At 41.0% G+C, this 25127-nt stretch overlaps 1 protein-coding gene across 1 annotated transcript in view; it reads left to right on the forward strand.

Annotated features, from left to right (window-relative positions):
* The window catches only part of SLC38A1 (solute carrier family 38 member 1), a 100854-nt gene that overhangs the window by 54002 nt on the left and 21725 nt on the right, over positions 1-25127 (forward strand). The window contains 6 exon segments of the mRNA XM_060690221.2: positions 1382-1474; positions 8787-8868; positions 11508-11590; positions 13041-13099; positions 13202-13327; positions 13663-13742. Coding sequence (XP_060546204.2) covers positions 1382-1474; positions 8787-8868; positions 11508-11590; positions 13041-13099; positions 13202-13327; positions 13663-13742 — 523 coding nt within the window.

Genomic DNA, 25127 nt, shown 5'->3' on the forward strand with positions numbered 1-25127 from the left:
TTTCCAGCCTTTTTGGACCATTTTTTAGGCTTTTTTTTTGACCATTTTTAGGCTTTTTTTGGCCCGTCTTTGAAGCTTTTTTTGGCCCGTCTTTGAGGCTTATTTTGGCCTGTTTTTGAGGCTTTTTCGTCCCATTTGTTCGCCTTTTTTCGGCCCATTTTTTAGGCTTTCTTCAGCCCGTATTTGAGGCTTTTTTTGGCTTGTTTTTTCGGCTTTCTTCAGCTTGTTTTTGAGGCTTTTTTTAGGCCATTTTTTTTCTTTAAAAAGTGGCCAAAAAAGCCTTGAAAATGGGCCAAAAACCTCAAAAATTTTCAACTGGAAGGAATAAGGAGCCTTGGTGGCACAGCTATTAAGTAGCACTTAGCTGCCAGCTGCCTGCAATTACTGCGAGTTCAAATCTCACCAGGCTCAAGGTTGACTCAGCCTTCCATCCTTCCAAGGTAGGTAAAATAAGGACCCAGATTGTGGGGGCAGTAAGCTGACTTTGTATATAAAAGAGCACTGCTTCGGGGGGCTGAAAGCCCTACTAAGCAGGTATATACAAAAAGTATGAAGGCTATTGCTTAACGCATTGTAAGCCACCCTGAGTCTCCGGAGAAGGGCGGCATATAAATCGAACCAATAAATAAATAAATTAAATAAATAAATAAAAATGGGCCAAAAAAGCCGTGAAAATGGGCCAAAAAAAGCCTTGAAAAGGGCCCAAAAAAGCCGTGAAAATGGGCTGAAAAAAGCCCCGAAAATGGGCCGAAAAAAGGCCCGAAAATGGGGCGTGTTGAGGCAAAAAAATGGCTAGCAAGTGGGCGGGGCTTTGGCAATATTCGGTCTATAAGATGCACAGACATTTTTACCCAGTTTTGGGAGATAAAAAAGTGCGTCCTATAGTCCGAAAAATATGGTACTTGGAACACTGACATTCCCATCACTACAACCTCACAATATTTATTGTAAACCACCACCACAAATATTCCCTTGCAATTTATTTTATTTTAATTTTGACTAAGGGTAAAAGAACTTTTGTTAGTTCATGATCAGAGAGTTGGACAAAGACACCAATTTAACAACATTATTTTCACTCTCCTACTGTTCAGCCGGAAGGAAAGTGGGCAGCAATATTGGTTCACAAGTGTTCTCTACTTTTCAAGGTTATGAGAAGTGAAGATAATAGCTTTAGACTTTTTTTTGCAAAGAACTGGAGAGAACAAATGCTATGATGCAGAGGTGCTTTCTGCTTCTTATGCTTTACATCTCATTTGTCAGTTAAAAGATAAAAAAATAGAATATGATATACATAGGTATGCAACAAATGTACAGTAAATGATTAGAGATACTGTTCCTTGTTGTGATTAATTGCCATCTCTCTTCACCTTGGTTTAACTAGGCTGCATGGTTTATGAAAAACTCGGAGAACAAGTTTTTGGCACTCCAGGAAAGATTATTGTTTTTGGATCTACGTCTCTTCAGAACACTGGAGGTAAATAAAGTCTAAAGAAGCAGGAAAAATAAATAATTCATTCAGTAGGTCTACTTAAGCATTTCATACTGGGAAGCTGCACTGGCTGCTTTGAATCATTTGGAGAACTGCAGAAGGAGCCAATGAGTCATACCTATTCACATATGTACCCATTTACTATCATCCACATGTATACCATTCCTTTTCTCGCACATACACATAAAAATGCATATGGGATCAGGGCAGAAGTGAATATGACTAAAATGTACTATTCCCAGCAGTCAATGGGAAAGTCCATAGGAAGAAAGGATAGTTTTTTTTATTTTCTAATTTTACTTAAAGCAAACTACATGTGGAGCAGAAACATTTGCAGGCACACTAAGCCATAAGTTGCTTTAGCTATTGATTAATAGCTGATTTTAAAACAACTGGTGAAACTATGATATTAAATTATAGTTTGAAATGGCTTTAATATTATATATTTTTCTGCGGGTAATTAACTGTAGATGTACTATTGGGATATACTACTGTGAAACAAAAATATTTGTTTTCATTTGATTTTCCCTTTCTACCATTTTATTTCATTTTATTTTATTTTATTTCATTTCATTATTATTATTATTATTTTATTTATTGACTCTATTATCTGCACCTCTATAACTGTCTGGGTTGGTTCTGCAACCCAACAAGACAGACACAGACTTCAGAGGATAATTAGAACATAGCAAAAAAAACAAACCCCAATTGCTACCAACCTGCCTTCCATTGAGGACCTGTATACTGCACAAGTCAAAAAGAGGGCTGTGAAAATATTTACAGACACCTCACATCCTGGACATAAACTGTTTCAATTCCTACCCTCAAAACGACACTATAGAGCACTGCACACCAAAACAACTCGACACAAGAACAGTTTTTCCCCGAACGCCATCACTCTGCTAAACAAATAATTCCCTCAACACTGTCAAACTATTTACTAAATCTGCACTACTATTAACCTTCTCATCGTTCCCATCACCCATCTCCTTCCAGTTATGACTGTATGACTAACTTTGTTGCTTGTATCCTTACGATTTATATTGATATTGATTGTTTCCTGATTGCTTATTTGTACCCTATGACTATCATTAAGTGTTGTACGTTATGATTCTTGACAAATGTATCTTTTTTTTTATTGAAAAGTTTTATAAGAAATACAAACATTTTCTCCCCCCCCTTCCCCCCTCCCCCCCTCCCCTCCCTAGACTTCCCAGAACAAGCACAGGGTATAGACATTCACAAACGTAAAACTAAAATATGCTAACAAATTATTGCATTCATATTTTCCCTAGATCTTTAACTCCTTATAACTCAAAAAACTATAAACATAAACTACTTAAAAATATTTCATTCATAAGCTATATGAATCTTCTTATTTGGATACTTCTTTTGTATATAGTCAATCCATCTTCTCCATTCCGATATGTATCTTTCATTTGAATGGTCTTTAAGATATGATGAAATTTTTGCCATCTCAGCCAAATGCACAACTTTTAGTGTCCATTCCTCAATGGTGGGTGGATCTTCCTTCTTCCAGTAGTGTGCCACCAGTAACCTGGCAGCTGTTATTAAATTCAAAACCAATTTCGTCTCTATTACAATACAATCCGTAACTATTCCCAGCAAAAAGAACTGTGGTGTAAATTTAATTTTTTTCCTTAAAATATTTTGAATAATCCACCATATTTTTATCCAAAAAGCCTTAATTTTTTTACATGTCCACCATATATGAAAATATGTAGCATCTTCACACTCACATCGCCAGCACTTAGGTTGTAAATTTGGATACATATAGGCTAGTTTTTGGGGATCTAAATGCCATCTATAAAACATTTTATAAAAGTTCTCTCTTAAATTTTGAGCTTGTGTAAATCTTACATTTCTAACCCATATCTTTTCCCATGTTTCCATCATTATTGGTTCACCTATATTCTGTGCCCATTTTATCTTACAATCCTTAACTAGCTCTGTTTCTGAATCTATTTCCACTAATACATTATACAACCTTTTTATATGCATTTGACCTTTATCTCTTGTTTGCTTTATCAAATTCTCATCCTGTTGCAAAATACCAGTTTTTTGATCTTCTCTCCATCTGGCCTGCAGCTGTCCATACTGAAACCAAGTCCTAATAATTCCTTCTTCTCTTAATTGCTCCATAAATTTTAATTGTAATCTGACTCCTTCCTTATAAAGGAGTTCCTTATATGTAATCTTATCTTGCTTTTGCTCCAAATTTATGTTCTCTATCGCGTGTCTGGGTATTGTCCATATTGGTAACTTATCATTTAATTTGTATTTATACTTTTTCCAGACACGCAATAGAACATTTCTTAATATATGACTTTTAAAAGTCTTATCTACTTTCTTATCATACAATAAATAAGCATGCCAGCCGTAGACCAGACCATATCCTTCAATATTCAATATCTTTTCCTCCGTTAAATTTATCCAGTCTGTAATTGCTGAGAGCGCCGTGGCTTCATAATACAATCTTAAATTAGGCATTTTAAGACCACCTCTTTCTCGAGTGTCTTGCATTATCTTATGATTAACTAGCGGTTTCTTCCCTGCCCACACAAACTTGTTTATGCCCTTCTGCCATTCCTTCAAATTTTCATCTTTCTTAAGTATAGGTATCATTTGAAAAACAAATAAAATTTTTGGTAAAATATGCATTTTTACAGCGACTATCCTTCCCAGCAAAGACAGTTGTAATTTTTTCCAATTTTCCATCTCTTTCTGTATTTTTTGCCATAACGGTTCATAGTTATACTGATACAATTTCATATTTGCAGTCAAAATATAAACCCCTAAATATTTAACCTTCTTAACTATTTCAAATCCTGTTAACCTTTCTATCTCTTCTTTCTGGCTTCTAACCATATTTTTAGCTATTATCTTTGTTTTAGCTGTATTTATTTTAAAACCGGATACATATCCATATGAGCAGATTATATCTGGGCTAAGGTAACAACCAGGTCATCCGCAAATGCTCGTAGCTTGTACTCATGCTGTCTAATTTTAATTCCCTTTATTGTATCCGTCCCACGTATTTTACTTAATAAAATTTCCAGCGTCAAAATAAACAATAACGGAGACAAGGGAAAACTTTGCCTTGTTCCTTTTTCTATATTAAAAATATCTGTTAAACCACCATTAATTATTATTTGCGCTGTTTGTTTTTGATATATTGCCTTAATAGATTGTACAAAATGTTCTCCAAGTTGCATCCTTTCTATTAATTTTAATAAAAATTGCCAATTCAATCTATCAAAGGCTTTTTCAGCATCCAAAAAAACTAGCACTGCAGGGACCTGGTTGTTCCTTCCCAAATACTCTAATAAGTTAACAATTTGTCTTACATTGCTTTTCATTTGTCTACCATTTATAAAACCAGTTTGATCATGATGAATCATTTGCTGCATAACTGTCATTAATCTATTTGCTAAAATTTTAGCAAAAATCTTATAGTCTGTATTTAAAAGTGAAATCGGCCTATAGTTTTTAGGATCTGTATTGTCTTGCCCATCTTTTGGAATCAATGAAATAAATGCTGTCTTCCAAGTTGGAGGTACCCCTCCTCCCTGTTGTATATTATTAAATAATTCCTTCAATGGTTCCACCATTTCTTCCTGTAAGCTTTTATAATAAATGGCTGTCAAACCATCCGTTCCAGGAGCTTTACCCACTTTCAACTGCTTAATTGCAAACAAAATTTCCTCGGAGGTTATCAATTGATTTAAACTATCCCTCTGCTCTTTTGAAATTGGATAAATGTTCTCTTTCTGCAGATATCTATCTATATCTATATCTTTAATTTTATCACCAGTATACAGCCTTGAATAAAACTCTTAAAAAGATTTTTTAATCAATTCTTGCTCATAAACCTCTTTACCCTTATATTTTATTTTCTCTATTGTCCTTGATTTCTGCTTTTTCCTTAACAAATATGCTAACCACCTGCCTGGTTTATTAGCGTTACAAAAAGTATTATGTTTTGCATATTGTAAATTAGTTGCCACTTGATCTGCTATTAACATATTAAATTGACCCTTCAATAAATTAATTGCCTCTTTAATTTTCTTATCTGTTGGGTTGGCTATTAAAGCCCATTCCTGTTTACTAATCTCATCTTCTAATTCTTTTCTTTTTTCCCCCTGTTTCTTTTTATATTTATTGTTCAAATATATCAAAATTCCTCGCATATATGCTTTACTTGCATCCCATACCATTTCCATAGATGTACCCTTTTGCATGTTCATAGCAAAAAATTCTTTCATAAATTTTTTATACTCTTACATTTTCTTCATACCTAAACAAGTTATCATTTAACCTCCAGGACCTCCTAGGCCCTTTTTCATACTCCAATTCCAGCCAAACTGGACTATGGTCTGTCAATGTTTTTGAGCAAATCTTCGTATTCTTCACCCTAGATAAGAGATCATTGGTAATTAATATAAAATCGATCCTTGAAAAAGATTGGTGTCTATCCGAAAAAAAGGTAAAATCTTTTTCTTCTGGGTTTCTTTCACGCCAAATATCCCTCAACTCCCAGTCGTCCATCATCTCCCAAAATGGTTTGGGCAGTTTTGCTCTTGTTAAAACATTTTGTTTGGGTCCCTTCTTGTCTTTCTTTACGTCCAAAACACCATTCCAGTCCCCCAATAGGATGCAAGTTTTATATCCCCATTGTGTCAACTTTGAATGTAGTAAATTATAAAATTTTTCTTGTTGTTGGTTCGGGGCATAAACTCCAATTACAAGTATTTTTTCTCCTTTTATTAAAAGTTCAATCGCTAAAAATCTTCCTTGATCATCCGCTTCAACTAATTTAGCAATTAAGTCTCTTTTCAAATATATAACTATACCGTTTTTCTTCTCTGGTGCTGCTGCTACATAATGTGTACCTAATCTTGAATTTATCAGATATTTTTGATCTTGTATCCTGATATGAGTCTCTTGTAAACAAATTACTTCATTCTTAAATTGTTTAAGATAGTGAAATATTTTCCTTCTCTTCTGTGGAGAATTCAAACCATTGACATTCCAGGTCAAAAATCTAGTTCCCATCTCTGGGCCTCTGAAGCATCTGGAGCAATTTCTGATGGTCTTGCCTCAGTTGACCTTTAGGTCTTGTTCCCCCCACAGCTTCTGTTTTGGTAGTTTCTTGGGTTGCCATCTGAAGTTGTTGCTGTCTTAATTCTTCCTTGCGCTTAGCTGTTGCTGCTCCGGTTTGTCTTTGATCCTTTGGTTGTTCTAATATGTCAATTAAGTCCAAATCTTGAACAGCCATCTGGATTTGTAACGGTTCTTCTTGACCAGTCGAAGCTCCCCCCTGAACTACTGTCAGTAGCTCTTCTCTCTCTCCTTCCATTACTTCCTTCTTTCTTTTTCCTTCTGGTGATTTGGGTGTCCCAGCCTTTAATATGTTGGTATAAAAATCTCTTGCTTTCCATATTGTGTTAAGCCAATATCTCTCTCCTGAATAAGTCACCACTAGGCCGGCTGGCACCTCCCATCTATACTGTAATTGGCGTTTTTTTCAATTCATCCACCAGAAAAGCATACTCCCTTCTGGCTCTCAAGATCTTGGGGGGGATTTCTTTCATTGTCATCACCTCCTGGCCTTCAACCTGAAGCTTGTTTTTAAAAGTAGCCTGTAAAATTTCATTATGTAGTCTCCTTGTGGTAAAATATATTACAATGTCTCTTGGTAAATGTTTCTGTCTGGCCACCCAAGAGTTAACACGATATGCCTTGTCAATCTGCCAGCCCAGCTCATTTTTTGTCTCCCCCAGCAGCTGTGCTAATGCCTCTGACATCATTTCTTTCAAATTCTCTTGTTTATTCTCCTTCACCCCTCTAAATCTTAAAGCAAATTCCATATCTCTGTATTGTATCATCGTTACATCAGCTTCAGCCCTTTCAATTCTGTTCTGAGTTTCTCCTAATTTATTGTCCAAAATTTCCATGGATTGCTTAATTTCTTGAACTTTATCATCCATCATTTCAATATCACCTGCCAAACATTTGAATGCCAGTAATATATCTTCCCTAATTTCCTGATTCCGAATTGAGATTTCATCTGAAACAGCCTGTATTTTTTCATTGGTTTCATTAATTTTTTCATTGGTTTCATTAATTTTTACATTAATCACAATAGCAATTTTATCTTGTGTGGCTTGTAGGGCTGCTTGTATCATCTCAAACGTTAGAGTCTGTGGGCCTGTTGGGGGGGCAGAGGCTTGCAATCTAGAAGTGTGAGCTGGGGAGCTTCCAGCGCTCCCAGTTCCTTTAATAGGAACAGTCTTTACAGATTTTGAGGCCATTTCAGTTTAAATTAGTCTTTATATTTTAGTCAGAAGCCAAAAAGAAAAATTCCTCAAAGTCAAAGGATTTCCCCAATCATAAATTAATGTATTAAAGTCCTCCTTCTCTCAGTACAAAAGTTCTTATCAGGCAAGAGGCTGCCAGCGAAACTAAACTTCCCTGTAACTTTCACTATCCACGCCTCTTCAAGCCTCAATCGCCATTTTGTTGCAAATTGCTTAATTGCTTAATTGTTACTTCCGAAGGAGGCTATAAAAACTGGAGTTAAGTGTAAATACTTGCAGTCTGACTTCCTGGCTTGTTCTGCCTGCAGCAATTCAAGATATAAATCCCTCATTTGTATTCAGCAGAAATTGGTCGCGGCTTCTAGCTCCGTAATCAGCGGAGTCGTCCCAGGTCCAGAGCAGATTGACAGGCTTCTAGGGAGCTCTCACCCTTCGCACCCCAGGATTTCTCCTAGGGCACTTGGGGGGCTCTACCTCCACCTGTCGGCTCTCCTCTCTCCCCTTTGCCCGGGGAGAGGTTTCCAAGCTGCCAGACAGCTGTTTTTCGGCTGTTCTGGCAGCTTTTACGGTGCCGGGGATTGGACACCCACAGAGGCGTGACAGCAAAGCTCGCGGAGCCAACCAGAAGTCAAATGTATCTTTTCTTTTATGTACACTGAGAGCATATGCACCAAGACAAATTCCTTGTGTGTCCAATCACACTTGGCCAATAAAAAATTCTATTCTATTCTATTCTATTCTATTCTATTCTATTCTATTCTATTCGTTTATTTTATTATTGGTGCAAGTTCTACACATGTAAGAAAAAAAGCACATACCCCATTTCACTTACTACCCATGTTAGGAATTTTGCCAAATATTCTCTTTTGACTTGCTTTGAAAATTATACAGAAATGTACATTACTGTATGCTTAAAGCACAATTTCTTGTTTTCTTTTTACCATGCTTTCCTCCAGCTATGTTGAGCTACCTCTTTATAGTTAAAAATGAGCTGCCTGCTGCCATAAAGTTCCTTATGGGAGAAGGTGACACATTTGTGTAAGTTGAATTTATGTTTTTTTCTAATTTGATTATTTTGATGGTTGGATGAAGGATTTATATAAAGTGGTCGATGCCAGGAGGAAATGCAGGCAGTCCTCAAGTTACAAATGTAATGGAGCCTGCCCATTCCATTCGTAACTCGAGGATTCGTAGGAGTGAATTGCGTAACTTGAACATGGTCACTTCCTGCTTTCGACCACGCATTCAGTAATCGAATGCGTGGTTTGTTAAATGCACACGAGGTGTCTCGGGGTGGGGAAGGCCATGGGGGGGGGCCTAGTGATGGAATAGGCCACCTGCTTCAGACCACCCAAGGCCTCCCCCGACCCACTGAGATATCTCATTCTCCCTCCTCTGGTGTCCCCACAATTTCTCCCCCACATCCTGCTGCACTGGGTCACTTATCTTATGAAGATCTGTCTCCTCTCCAGCTTCTCTCTTTCTTTGTCTGCTCCCTCCTTTCTCATTGGCAAAGCGCTTGATGAAGCCTTTGGCAATGAAAAACGAGGCGCAGAGGGCTGTGCTTTCCCCTACGGGCCTCTTTTCTCGCCGCCAAACCACTTGATGAAGCTTTCAGCAACAAAAACAAGGTTGGAGGCCCACGCGTGCCCTTCCCCTCCTTTCTTGCTGCCAAACTGCTTGAGGATTGCTGTAGGCCTGTGATGGCGAACCTATGGCACGCGTGCCGCAGGTGGCACGCGGAGCCATATTAGTGGGCATGCCAGCTCAGCTCTGGGGCGCATGCACGTGCCGGCCAGCTGATTTTCAGGCCTTCTGGGCCCACCAGAAGTAGGGAAACAGGCTGTTTCCTGCCTCTGGAGGGCCTGGGGGTGGGTGGGGAAGGCCCGTTTTTCTTTCTTACCTGGCTCCAGATCCTCTCTATGCATCTGGGAAGGACGAAAACAGCCCTTCCCATTCCCTTGGAGGCCCTACGGAGGCTGAAAGGGCCCATTTCCTGACTCCCGGTGAGACAGGAAGTGACTTTTTTCTTGTCCCCAGCCTCCAGAGACTCCTAGAGAGGCTCCTAGAGACTCCTAGAGAGGTTCTGGAGGCTGGGGATAGCAAAAAATGTCACTTCCTGTCCCACTGAGAGTTGGGAAATGAGCCCTTTCAGCCTACGTAGGGCTTCCAAGGAAGTGGGAAAGGCTGTTTTCGCCCTTCCCAGATGCATAGAGAGGATCTGGAACCAGGTAAGAAAGAAAAATGGGCCTACCAGGCCATCATGTGCCAGGATTGGGGGTGGGTGGGGTTGCGTGCGCATGCACGTGGGCACGTGCGTGCGTGACCCCCCTGCCCCCTCCCTCCTGGCATGCGATGGCAAAAAGGTTAGCCATCATTGCTGTAGGCTGTAGGCTTTGGTAGCCCTTTGCAAAAAGCCTTTGTTGGTAGGAACAGAGCTTCAGAGGGATGCACCTACCTCTCCAAAGCTCCGCTGCTGCCAATACAGGCTTTTTGCAAAGAGCTGCTGAAGCCTATAGGGACAGAATCTCCCTGCAGGCTTCAGCAAGGAAACGGCAAATGGAAGGAATGCCTGAAGGACTGAAGCCTTCCCTCAGTTTGCAAAAGTGAAGGCCTCAATTTGCAGAGAATAGAGGCCTAAAATGCGAGATCAGTAGCATGAGATTTCGTGTTAATGATCTCACGTGAGATCGCGTATATTAGTCCTCTGTTCTTTGTAAATGTACCGAAAGCCTGAAGCAACGAAACAGGCAAAGAAACTATGACAGAGGGGAGCTCTTCGCAAGGTAGTTGACTCTTCACAGGTTGAGTGCCTCTGAAGATCCGGGGGTGGGGGGGGAGAATAGGCAGGGTGAATGTTGCAGAAACTCTGCGGCCCTTCGCAAGGGCGAACAACTACTGCAGTGCTGCAACATTCGTAATTTCAGGACTTGTTCATAAACTCTAGGGGGTGCTTACTGTGTAACTTTAAATGTTTGCTAAGGGACATGTATATGGTGCTACTTTCCTACTTTTTAATGGAATGATTTAAAAGAAGTGAAAAAGTTATCATTTCCGTCTTTCCCAATATGGAATCTCTGGAATTGTTTGAAACTATAACCTCTTAAGAATTTCCAGCATATTTGTAACTCCTGGAAAATAATAGTTCCAAGATATCCAGAAGGCCAATCCAGAAGAAAGTATGGAAAAAATGCCCACTGTGAACAAAAAACCAAAGATTTTGCAGTTAAATGCAATGATGTGCCTTACTGACATGGACAATTATGGTAATCATTGGGTTCTTGGCCAGAACATTCAGATGTAATTGAGGCACTTTATGAGCATCATATACAGAGAAACTACAAGTTTCATTGCAGGTAATTATTTGGAATGATCTGGCTGAAGCAAGCAGTGGGTGAGTCTAGAGACCAGAGTGGGTTGGGATACTTTCTGTCTCTAGCACTTCCAGTCTTCTCTTTCAGGATCCCTTTTCTCCCTATCTCAAATAGTAAGCTGAAGTAGAGAAACTAGATAGCTTTTATCATAGATATAAATTGAAATTTTACACATGGGGATTGGGATAAGGATTAAAATTAAGCCAAATTTTGCAGATTTCCATCCCTGATTTTAAATTTAACTACTTTAAACAAATAGGAGTTCAGTAAAAGTTATCTTTTGTTTTCAAAAATGTTTTATAGAGCCTGGTATGTGGATGGGCGAGTTCTGGTCGTAGCTGTGACCTTTTTAATAATTCTTCCTCTATGCCTTCTGAAAAATTTGGGTAAGAATAAATTACCTTTTTTAGACTAAAAGATTGTTGAAACTTAATCTTAAACATGTCTTTCCATCCATTCCTCCTAGGAATGGAGACTTGAAAGTACAGTTGGGTACAGGTTGAATATATTTGGTTGTTTAAGACACTAAATAATGTCTTTGTTTCATTTTTCTATTTCTGAGATTGCTTATGTCCCCAAAAAATTCTGCATACCCTGAGAACAGTAAATAACATAGCTCGCTTCAAATAAAGCCGCCCTGGTCCATGCGCCAGCTGCGCAAGCGCACACCCAACCTGCCACTGATGAATGAATGAAATAAATGGTGTGCGCTTGCGCAGCCGGCGCATGGACCAGGGCAGTGATGATGGTGGCACATTCAAGAAGGAGAGCAGCTCCGGTAACTTTCGGGCCCTTGCCTTCCCTGGCAGCCAGCCACAAGAGAAAGGCAAGGAGTAGGACACGCCGCGTGGCGAAGGGCGAGTGGGCGGCGGCTCCACGGCAAGGCTAGAGTCAGGAAATGGTGCATTCCCCAACCCGGTTGAGGCAAGCGGCAGCTCCGGGGTTTCGGTGAATGGCGCGTCTCTAGGCCCCAGCCCCTGACCCAAAGCGAAGGGCGAGCAGGTAGTCAGTGGATGGGGCAAGGCTGGAGTCTCTTTCTGGGCATGTCGCTTCTGCCTGTTGGGCCACTTCCTGAAGCTGGCAGCTCTGCAGCCAGCCACTTTGCTTTTCCCCTCTTTTTCTTCATGGGAGGCTTGCGTGGTGGCACTAGCAGAAGCACTGTGGGGAAGTGGCCCAACAAGCAGAAATGCTGCACCCAGAAAGAGAAGGGCAAGAGGGGCCAGTGGGCTGCAGAGGCTAAGGCAAGCTTTGGGACGGCAGTGGCGCTCCTGGAGAGAGGGCAGATGTCCTGGGGCTGCACATGCAGTGCCTCCACCACCACCTCTCTTGGCCCGAGCGCATGCGCAGAGGCTCAAAAAACCAGGAAGTAATAACTTCTGGGCGGGTGGGAGGAGCCTCCAGCTGCCATTGCTACCGGTTCTCCGAACTACCGGCCATCATTGCTACTGGATCAGCTGATCCGGTCCGATCCGGGAGCATTTCACCCCTGGTGCTAAACCTATAAAACTATATTATATAAAAATATATTTCTATTTATAGAGAATTTTTAATCAATAAATCTGTAAATCTCTGAGGGAGATGGGCTATTTAGAAGATAGATAGATAGATAGATAGATAGATAGATAGATAGATAGATAGATAGATAGATAAGTAAAAATATTGAATATTACTAGCACAATTAAGAATCACTGCCTATAAGTTTCATTATATTTATATGATAATTTAAAAAGGTGAACAATGTCAAATGCATATAAGGGATGGAATAATGAGCCATTAAGTACACAAATGAAAGTAATAATAAATTACTGAATATGTTGTCCTTTGAATTTCCATCAGGCTATCTTGGCTATACTAGTGGATTTTCTCTGACATGCATGATATTTTTTCTCATAGTGGTAAGTTGGACTTAATGTTTCAATTTGGTCTAAGTGATTTAACTTTTAAATTTAAATTTAAAACTATTTGCTGAATCTTTCAACTTTGATCCTTTATTGTAGGTCATATACAAGAAATTTCAGCTTTCTTGTCCTTTTCTGGACAGAAATGCAACAGATGCTACCTTTTCCAATTTTAGTTTTGGCACGGAGGCATGCAGACCAAAGTATGTTACATTTAATTCTAAGGTATGTTTTTTTCTACAGTATTTGCCATTTCTTTCTACTATAGAGCTATAGGTGTTATAGGAACATACAAGTTCAATTGTAGAATGTGCTTTTTAAAAAATTTAATAAGAAATCTCAGGGTGTATATGTTGTCCTGGTAATGGAGAGTAAAATTAAACGGTCCTTAAGAACTCTGTGTTCCATTGACATATTCCATTCACTGAAATTTATCTTTCAAACATTCATTTTACTACAGATGCAAAAGTATAGAAAATTCCAATTCTGATATTTGAAACAATAAAGACTTTATAACAACTTTAGGAAAAGTATCCTGATTCTTACTTTTTTTTTAACAGAGTGTGTATGCTTTGCCTACCATTGCATTTGCATTTGTGTGCCATCCATCAGTCCTTCCAATCTACAGTGAACTTAAAGAGTAAGAGAATATTTATTACTGATTATTAAAAAGAACATTTTCATCTGAATGATAGGAATATTGAGTTATATACTTGCAGTGCTGTCATTATCCAAAGGAGAGGGAATATTTGACACTGACCCCTCCCCCCAGCATTCCAGAAAGATTTGATTCACTTGAGGGGGGAATTGAAGGGACATTGTTACTCGCTGGGCATTTTCTTTAGATCTGCACAGCTACTTGTAGAAACACCAATAGTGCTAACAATCAGTCTAAAGGGATCTTGAGCTATAGCACCATTATTCACATCTGGCTCAAAGGCAGCTTAACCTAGCAGAGATGTAAATGTGGGTTTTTTTCCCCCTCTCCCTTTTATCCTTACTCTTTCAATCTGGTGTTAAAAAGTTAAGAACTACTATGTTTTCCCGAAAAGAAGACTCGATCTTATTTTCTTTTGACCCCCTGAAAAAACAGCTAGGGCTTCTTTTCAGGTGGGTCTAATTATTCACTTACCATGGCACCGACAGCCCTGCCCAGCCCAGCAGGAACCCATTGCCGGCCCACTTCTGTAGCTGTTTGCCGCTCCTCGCACGCGTCACCCCCAGCCTCCATTCCGCTGTCAGAGCCTTCCTTGAAAGCCCTCTGCAGCTGAGAAACGGGCTTCAGATTGATGCACGTGGCACTCCCCGGCTTCCATTTCGCCATCAGAGATCTTCCAGAAAGCCTTCTGCAATCAAAAAACAGGCTCCGGATTGATGCATGTAGCGCTCCTGGCCTCCATTTTGCCGTCAGAGCCTTCTGAAAAGCCCTCTGCAGGTGATAACAGAGGGCTTTCCGGAAGGCTCAGACAGTAAAAGGATCAATCTGGAGCTCTTTTATTGACTACAAAGGACTAAGGCATCTGTAGCCGATAAAAGAGCTCTGGATTGATCCGGAGCGCTGTTGTTGGCTGCAGAGGGCTTTCCGGAAGAGACTAACGGCAAAATGGAGGCCAGTGGCAATGTGCGCATCAATCTGAACCTCATCTCTTGGTTGCAGAGGGCTTTCCAGAAGGCCTCTGATGGCAAAATGGAGGCTGGGGGTGCCACACACGTCAATCTGGAGCCCGTTTCTCAGCTGCAGAAGGCTTTCCGGAAGGCTCTGACAGCGAAACCGAGGCTGGGGGTGACGCATGTGAGCGGCTACAAGCAGCCACAGAAGAAGTGGGCCGCAGAAGAAGCGGCTGCAGAAGAAGGCGAGGCAGGTGTTGGGGTGTGCGAGGCCTGGTAAGTAGGGAAGCTCCACCCCCACCCCCACCCTAGCTTAATTTTTACCTCGCCCCAGCCCCTGCACTCCGGGGTGGGCAGGATCTTAATTAGGGCTAAATTTGGGGTAGGGCTTAATTTGAGTGAATGTGTTCAAAAAACATAGGGCTTCTTTTTGGGGTGGGTCTTATTTGGGGGGAAACACGGTATACCATTAAAATCTGGAAGGCAGAGTATATTGAATTCTCAGGTCTTCTAAGGATCATTGTTTTAAATATATATATATAAGCCTAATTAAAAATCTGAAAGCACAGATATTTCTGTATCCTGTAAAGTTTACATGCTTTAAGGCAGAATCACAATCCCAGAAATTGTATAGGGGTTTTAGATATATAAGTAAAGTAAATACCTTGGTATTCTCCAAGTGTTTGGACTACCATTGCATAATTCCTAACCATAAACTTTTCTAGCAAGAGTTAAGAATTTTATTGTTGCAGCCTAAACTATCTGTGAAAAGTCAGGTTGTCAGTGTTTAATTAATTGATTGATTTATATGGCCACCCATTTCACACTGGCAACTCTGGAAAGATAACAGATGATTAAAAACCCAAGAAGAAACAATGAAAACTTTTTTGTGAATAGAACTTCAGCTTTAGTTGTGCGCATTAAATTTAGCACATATGAAATTGGCTAATATCCCCATTATAAACAGTCTTCATATATCTATCCAAATAGAATGATGTCTAAAAGGGACTACTCAATTCTTAAACAAATAATGAAACAAAATCAAACAAAATTAATCTGTCTTCTTTAGCATTGTTTTCTAGATCTATTTGAGAACTTTAATCTTTATAGTTTTTAATACAAACTCATCTGATCCATAACTCCTGAAATAATTGCCAGATTAAATTATATTTTTCATTTCTTTAGATTTTGCACTGCAACGCTGTATTCAAAACATGTAACAAATTTATTAAATATTTTAGCATAAGTGTGCTTGAGTTAAAATATTTTGTAAATAAAAATGCACATACAAATGCATTTGTAATTATTTAAACACAAAACCTATATATTTTAGGGTTTATTAACCCTAAAATTAAGGTCATTAAGTAATCTTATTACTTAATGACCGTTCAAAGATACAATGGACTTGAAAAAAGTTACTTATGACTTATCCTTAAAGTTATGACTGCCACACCACCACTGAGATCACATTACATTTTGGGTGGTTGCATTTCCAACATTTTTACCACTTTCTGGCAAAAATGCCCATTGGAAAAGCTGGATTTGGACTTGCAATCCTATGATTTATTTAACAACTTTATAAAACAGTGGTAAAATTGCATCTTATGACCATAATGTTTTACGACTAAAATTGCACCCAATTGTGGGCATAAGTTGAAGACTACCGGTATGAAAAATTACTAATTAGTGTGGAAGAAAAAACACATTTATTGATGAGTGCATGGACTGAAAAGAGCCTGCTACATCTAGCCCAAGGGTGTCAACCCACGGCCCGCAGGCCAGATGCATCACGTGCTGCCCCACCCCTGCCCAGTTTAGCAAAGGGGGGAAAGTCCCAATACATCACATGACAATGCAAGTTTGACACCGCTGATCTAGCCTGTTTCCTGTTAGTTGAGGTCCTTAAATTAGGGATTCATGTTATTAAGCTTAACAGTTTATATAAGCACAGTATATGCTGCTATAATGAGCTACTACTGCTTAATAGCCTATTTTGACCTACCATGGTTTTTTTGATGATTCAATGATTGCTTAGTGCTAACACAATGAGGAAACTATTATTTATATATTAGACTCAAAGGATTTAAAACTTTTCATTTCTTAGTTTGCCATTTTGTTTCTTCTTTCTTTAACCAGATTAAAATATTCTTTGTAAATCAGATTCCTGTTTTTGCTTAAATCATCCTTAAAACTGTTGGTTAAGAGTTTTTTTTTCTTCCAAGTCAGTATTACATTCTTAGAACAATCTCAGAATCCTAGACAGTGCATTACTGCTTTTATCCCTATAGATCAGGGGTGTCAAACTCGCAGCCTGTGGGCCAGATGCGTCACATGCTGGCCACTCTCACCCCTGTTTTATCGAAGGGGAAAAAAGTTGTGATACATCACATGATGACGTGTCGTCATGAGTTCGACATCCCTGCTATAGATCATACATTTATATTTCTCTTGTCCTAGATTTTTGGCTGCTGGATATTCGATTCCATTTGGTATCAGATTTAGATACTATAAGCTTGAATGATGATACTACATGATATTATATGTATTTTGTTGATTTATTTATTTAAAAATGTCTTATCCCATTTTAATGCATAGATGTTAGTTTGGATGGTTGAAAGTTAAAATGAGATCAAAATTAGAACATAAAATAATAAAATAAAATAATATCAAATAACAGCAAGCACAGTCTTGAAATAAAGTTTTCTGTCTGTAACATAAAGACTTTCTAAAAATCTTGCTGAAAATCCACCAGAGAAGGGGCTAGCCTGTTCTCCCAAGGCCAGCTATTAAATGGTTTAGATTCAGCTATTGTGAAATATTTTTTCTGTTGTCCTTAAGATACTTGCTTCCATTACTTTCAGCACACAGAGAATGAACTTTACATCAAAATGTACATGCAGCCAAACTATCTCTAAGTGGTCTTGGATAAGCCATTTATAAGTCTTCACTAATGCTTTGAATAGACATAGTAACAAACTCTATTCTAAATAGTAATAGGTAGGGAGCTTGCACACATTCAGAATCTAAAGGAAGGATTACTGTGAAGGCATAATCATCATCTTTCCCAGCATATGGGGATGGATTCTTTCTTTCATGTCATAATCACAACAGAATCCTTCTCTTCCACTTCAAGAACTACTGTAACTTTCCTATGAAACTAGATAGGAATGTGGGGCATTACCAAAACATCCAATTTGGCTTATTGCGATCATTCTAGCAGCTGTTGTTTGCAGTGGGAGAAAAATACACATGTTAATCCACATGTTTAATCACATATATTACTATACTTACAGTAAGTTCATTCATTTGCTTCCACTATAGATAGATCTTTGTAGGGCCCCACTTGCATTGCTCTGACACTGTTACTAAGAACCTTGCAAAAAGAAATGAGGTAGGATGCTGGCAAGGAAGCTTTTCAGTTGTGCTGCCCAATCTTGGAACCTAATTCCCATGGAGACTCTTTAGGACTTTTCCCCAGGATTGCAATTTTTACTGTGCAAGGAGCCCTAGGTTCTAGTTTTAGTGAATGTTTTTTCAATTTTGTGGTACATACATTATTTTTTAATTCTGTACTAGCAATGCAAGCTGTTTTGAGATTATACATACTATACTGAAGAATGACCTCCTAAGAAACATGTACACATTCATGTGAAATAAGATGAGGTTTGGATGGAAATTAGAAAGTGATTTTTTTAATAATTAATTCTTAAATTTGGGGGATGTTTCATGTGTTATAAATACGTTCCTTCGTGACAGTGAATGAGGAATGCATTTGAGAATTTATATATTAACCCTTGTTGTTAGGGCAAAGTTGTGCCTAAGCCATCGGGACCCAATGGACAACTTTCCTTCAGGCCTTCCTGTCCTCTAACATCCCCCGGAGACCATTTAAGCTCACGCCGACTGCTTCAGTGACTCCATCCAGCCACTCATTCTCTGCTGTCCCTTTCTTCTTTTGCCCTCAATCATTCCCAGCATTAGGTTCTTCTCCAGTGAGTCCTTCCTTCTCATTAAGTGGCCAAAGTATTTCAGTTTCATCTTCAGGATCTGGCCTTCTAAAGAGCAGTCAGGGTTGATCTGCTCTAGGACTGGCTGGTTTGATCGCCTTGCAGTCCAAGGCAATCAAACTCCTTTCCCAATTTTGAACCAATCAGTGGTTCCGTGTCCAGTTCTCACTGTTGCTTCTTGACCTGCATATAGGTTTCCCAAGAGACAAATAAGATGGTCTGGTACTCCCATCTCTTCAAGAACTTGCCACAGTTTGTTGTGGCCCACACAATCAAAGGCTTTAGCATAGTCAATGAAGCAGAAGTAGATGTTTTTCTGGAACTCCCTAGCTTTCTCCATGATCCAGCGTATGTTGGCAATTTGATCTCTAGTTCCTCTGCCTCTTCGAAATCTTGCCTGTACTTCTGGTAGTTCTCAGTTCACATACTGCTGGAACCTAGCTTGTAGGATTTTGAGCATAACTTTGCTAGCATGTGAAATGAGTGCAATGGTGCGGTAGTTTGAGCATTCTTTAGCATTGCCTTTCTTTGGAATTGGAATGTAAACTGACCTTTTCCAATCCTGTGGCCACTGTTGAGTTTTCCAAATTTGCTGGGATATTGAGTGTAGCACTTTCAGTGCATCGTCTTTTAAGATTCTGAATAGCTCAGCTGGAATACTGTCTCCTCCACTAGCTTTGTTGTTCCTCAGATCTCCTAAGGCCCATTTGACTTCGCATTCCAGGATATCTGGCTTGAGGTCAGTGGCCACCCATCATGGTTATCAGTGACGTACACAGTTCCTCTGTGTAATTTTGCCACCTCTTCTTAATCTCTTCTGCCTCTGTTACGTCCCTGCCATTTTGGTCCTTTATCATGTCCATCTTTGCATGAAACGTTCCCTTCATATCTCCAAATTTCTTGAAGAGATCTCTGGTCCTCCCTATTCTATTGTTTTGTTCTATTTCTTTGCACTGATCATTTAAGAAGGCATTCTTATCTCTTCTAGCTATTCTCTGGAATTCTGCATTCAATTGGGTGTATCTTTCTCTTTCTCCCTTGCCTTTCGCTTCCCTTCTTTCCTCAGCTATTTGTAAGGCTTCATCAGACAGCCATTTTCCTTTCTTGCATTTCTTTTGCTTTGGGATGGTTGTAGTTGCTGCCTCTTGTACAATGTTGCAAACCTCTGTCCATAGTTCTTCAGGCACTCTGTCTATCAGATCTAATTCCTTAAATCTATTTGTCACCTCTACTGTATATTCATCATTTAGTTCATACCTGAGTGGTCTAGTGCTTTTCCCTGCTTTCTTCAATTTAAGCCTAAATTTTGCAATGAGAAGCTCATGATCTGAGCCACAGTCAGCTCCTGGTCTGGTTTTTACTGACTGTATAGAGCTTCTCTATCTTTGGCTGCAGAGCACATAGTCAATCTGATTTCTGTGTTGACCGTCTGGTGATGTCCATGTGTAGAAAGACGTCTCTTGGCTTGTTGGAAAAGAGTGTTTGCTATGACCATTGTATTCTCTTGACAAAATTCTATCAGCCCATGCCCTGCCTCATTTTGTACTCCAAGACCAAATTTGCCTATTATTCTGGTTATCTTTTGACTTCCTACTTTAGCATTACAATCCCACATGATGATAAGGACATCATTTTTTGGTGTTAATTCTAGAAGGTGTTGTAGATCTTCATAGAACCGATCAACTTCAGTCTCTTCAGCACCAGTGGTTGGGGCATAGACTTGGACTACTGTGTTATGGAATGGTTTGCCTTGGATTCGAACTGAGATCATTCTGTCATTTTGGGGATTGTATCTGTCAGATCCCTAAAAGTGATACTGCCATTCAAGTGAAGGAAGGGGGGACTTGGATGGCCTGTGTCATCAGATATTTTACAACCTATATCCTGGCGCCAAGGAAGCCTGAGATTCCCTTTACCTGCAGGAATTTATATGATAGCCATGTGGGTTGTCTCACTTTAAAGGGAAGTGGTGGGAATGCATGTGTGTTCGGGTTCTCAAAGGAAATAGTAAAGAAAACATCTTCACACTTGTGTATTGGCTGAAATCCGCATTCTGACCTAAAGGGAGGGGTCTCTACCACTTTAATCCTACTGCTTTGCCTAAGGGCATTCAGATTGTGCTTTAACTGGATGGTTTTCACTTCTGCTTAATAAAAGAATCCTTTTGAACAACTACGTTTCAAGAGTTCGTACTTTCTTAAGTTGGAAGGAGAGGCGATCCTTACAGAAAACACAATCTGCAAAACGGTCAACCCAGAGAAGCAAACTTTGCTCTACTGAGGGGACCTTGCAAACCATGTCTGAACAAAGCAGAGAGCTGGGAGAAACCGATTGCTGGGGAGAGACAGCAACCGCCACCCAGTCGGATGCCTGCCTCGTGCGACCCATCGGAGAGGATGAGGTAACCCTGGAGAATCCTGAAAAGCCCCGCTGGTCAATTGGCATTGGGAAGAAAGTTGGCTGGGATGAGAGAACCAGAGGAGTCACCCTCAACCGTGGCAACCGAAAACCGGGGTGGAAACTGGAACTAGAAGCCCTTACTGACCAGTGGGGGCTGACCGAAGCACCCCTGAGGGAGGACTATCTGAAGAGGCATATAACCCAATTGGTGATGGAGACTTTGGAAAATCTTAACATCCGAAGGGAGCCAGGACAACAACCAAAGAGCACTGAAAGGGCAGCAGTCATGGATGATGCCAGGGGAGGCACCCCCCCTCCTGGAGGCCGCCTATTGAGCAGATGGTGCAGCAGCTACGGGAGAAGACCCAGCAAACCCTCCCCCCCAGGCAGCACGCACACGGGCGCCCATTCCCAACCAACCCCGGGCTCCTCAGCTGGAAAGAGAAACTCCCCCTCTTGGGGTGAAGTTTGATGGGAATCCGCAACAATTAGGATTCTTTGTGGCACATGTGCTCACCTACATGCAAGAGTATGGGCGTGATTTCCAAACCCAAGGCTCCCGAGTGCGAGTTGTGACCCTAGCCCTAGAGGGTGCCGCAGCCAGATGGATGGTGACCCTACATAATGCCAACGCACCAGAACTGCGGAATTTCGACCATTTCATGATGGCCCTGCGACGTCGGTTCGAGGACCCACTGGCAGATCGCAAAGCACGTGACCGCATTAAGGTGGTGAGGCAGGGGCGACGGCCAGTAGCAGAGTATACTGAAGAATTCCGGGACCTCGCGTGTCGTGTGCACTGGCCGGAAGATATTTTGGTGAGCTGTTTCAAGGATGGACTGAGTGATGATCTATACAATGCCTGCGTGGCCCGAGGGGCACCGAATGACCTACATGAATGGTATGTCACCGCCGAAGAAGCTGAGATCGATATGGCCAGAAACCAGTATCGAGCGGGGCGAGCATGGAAGAAATCCTCACCCCAATGGAAGCAAGAGCCACACAAACCACAAACCGCATTCTCCCCGAGATCTTCAGCCTGTTTCAAGTGTGGAAAAGAAGGGCACCGAGCTGCAGAGTGTCGTTCGCAAACACCCGCCCGGAACCACCCACCGGGGGAGGGTCCTGGAAAACCGGGTCGGCGTGGGAAGGAGACTGCCCTGAGGAGCAGGGAGACCATAGCAGTCCCATCCTCTCCCCTCTTTGGGGAAGAAACCCTGGCATCTGAACAGGAGGAATCACACTCGTTCGGAAGCGATCCAGATGATGAGCCACTGGTAAGCAAACCAATTAAACCGCTTACCCTCCCCTTAAGACTATTTATCCCAAACCAGGACAGGGAGATAAGTATCCCCACCCTAGTGGATTCGGGGTGCACCCGTTGTTTGATCAGCCCAACCTTAGTAGGGAAGTTAGGGATTAACATAAGAAAGCTGAAAACCCCCATTGCTTTCTGCCAACTAGATGGGTCAATAGCAGGAGGGGAGCCAGCTTCTCTGGCCACCGTGCCTCTACATATAGGCATTGGAAGCCACAAGGAAAGGCTTACCTTTATAGTGGCACCTGGCATGGAATGGCCATTGGTTCTGGGCCTTGCGTGGCTAAAAAGATGGAACCCACAAATCAATTGGAAACAAGGCATCATAAAATTTCAGAGGAAGGTGACTTTTGCTGAGTATCCACATAAAGGACTTGAGGGGGCAGAGAATCGAGAAACAGCCATGCCTGGTCATGCCACACCAACTGAGGGCATACCCATAGAATACAAGGATTTAGCTGAGGTTTTTAGCGAAAAAGCCTCAGATGAGCTCCCCCCCCCACCGTGCCACTGACTGTGCAATAGAAATCTTACCCGGCGCGAAACTCCCTAAACCCAAGATGTACAGCATGTCACCGAGGGAGTTGGAAGAGCTGAGAACATTCATTGAGAAAAACCTAGCAAGGGGTTTCATCGAGCCAGCCTGACCAAAAATTGCAGCCCCAGTGTTGTTTAGAGAGAAAAAAGATGGTTCAAAACGCTTATGCGTTGACTACCGGAACATTAATACTATCAGTGTGCAGAACGTGTATCCTCTCCCCCTTATGAAAGATATGTTAGCACACCTCGCTAAAGGGAAAAATTTTTCAAAGCTGGACTTAAGGGAGGCTTACTACCGTGTCAGAATTAAGGAAGGGGATGAGTGGAAAACGGCATTTAACACCCCCCTCGGCTGCTACCAATTCAAGGTGCTCCCCTTTGGGTTACAAGGAGCCCCTGCAGTGTTTATGCAGTTAATAAATGAAGTGCTGCATCAGCATTTATATAAGGGGGTTCTGGTCTATTTGGACGACATTTTAATCTATACCGAGACCAAAGCAGAACATGTAAAACTAGTCAGGGCAGTTTTAAACAAACTCCGTGCTGCCAAACTTTATGCCAAACTTTCCAAATGTGAATTCCATCAAGAGAAAATTGACTATTTGGGATACCGCATTTCACACCAGGGGGTTGAGATGGATCCTCTAAAAGTGCAGGCTGTACTTGATTGGGACCCTCCACGCACACGTAAACAGTTACAGAGCTTCCTGGGGTTTGCTAACTTTTACCGCCAGTTTATCCCTGCATTCGCTCAGATTGCTCTCCCCATCACCAAGCTCTTAAAAACAAAGGAGGAGGACAACCCTAAACCAAAGCAACCATTGAACTGGACTATGGAATGCCAGGCAGCATTTGAAAAACTTAAACGGCTGTTCTCAGCAGAACCAATTCTAAAACACCCGGACACGGAGAAACCATTTGTCATACAAGCAGATGCCAGCGATGTGGCAATAGGAGCGGTCCTGCTTCAGAAGAATGAGCAAGACCAACTACAACCCTGCGCTTACAGATCCAAAAAGTTGAATGAGACTGAGCAAAGGTGGGCTATTTGGGAGAAAGAGGCATATGCAGTTCGTTGGGCATTGTTAACCTGGCGGCACTTCCTAGAAGGCAGTAAGACCCCTTTTGAAGTCTGGACTGATCATAAAAATCTAGAAGCCCTAAAGACCCCAAGGAAACTCTCCCCAAAACAAGTACGATGGGCTCAGTACTTTAAACGGTTTGATTTTACTCTAAAATACCTCCCGGGGGGGAAAAACTTTCTGGCGGATGCGCTATCCAGAAAACCGCAATACATTCGTGCAAGGTCAGACGTAATCAAACCTATAGTACAAAACAGTCAACTAGCCGCTAAAGTAGTCACCAGATCCCAGAAAAAACAAGAAACAGTGACAGACAATGACATCACCCAAAATTTTAAACAAGCATTGGCCACTGATGAATGGTTTTTGAACAACAAATCCAGCTGTCTGATGAAAGAAGACTTGGCTTGGGTTGGGGGGAAGTTGTATGTCCCTGCAAGCCAAAGACTATGCTTAATGGTACGGTGCCATGACTCCAAATTAGCTGGACATTTTGGGTTTGTGAAAACTTTACACCTGATTAAAAGACAATTTTGGTGGCCATCACTGAAAAAGGACATAGAAAGCTATGTAGCTAGCTGCCCCATTTGTGCAGCAGCAAAAAGACGCCAGGGGAAATCCCCAGGTCTGTTGCAGAAGGTAGCTGAACCTGCAGCGCCTTGGAGAGAGATTGCTATGGATTTCATCGTGGAATTGCCAAACAGTGAGGGAAATACTGTTATTTGGGTTGTGACAGACCTATTTTCAAAACAGGCACATTTTATACCCTGCCAAAAGATCCCAACTGCTAAAAATTTAGCCAAATTATTCCTAATACACATTTATCGACTTCATGGTGCTCCACAAAGGATCATATCCGACAGAGGGGCTCAATTTACCTCCAACTTTTGGAGGGCGTTTTTGGGCTTACTTGGTACTGGCCAGGGGTTGAGCACCTCTTTCCATCCGTGTACTAATGGCAATTCTGAAATTTTGAACTCGGTACTAGAACAATATTTAAGATGTTTCATTAATTTTCAACAGGATAACTGGACCGAACTTTTGCCTTTTGCTGAAGTTGCGTTTAATAA

This window comes from Pantherophis guttatus, chromosome 7 (assembly GCF_059756535.1).
Source record: "Pantherophis guttatus breed Tessera chromosome 7, ASM5975653v1, whole genome shotgun sequence".
In the NCBI taxonomy this organism is placed as follows: Eukaryota; Metazoa; Chordata; class Lepidosauria; order Squamata; family Colubridae; genus Pantherophis; species Pantherophis guttatus.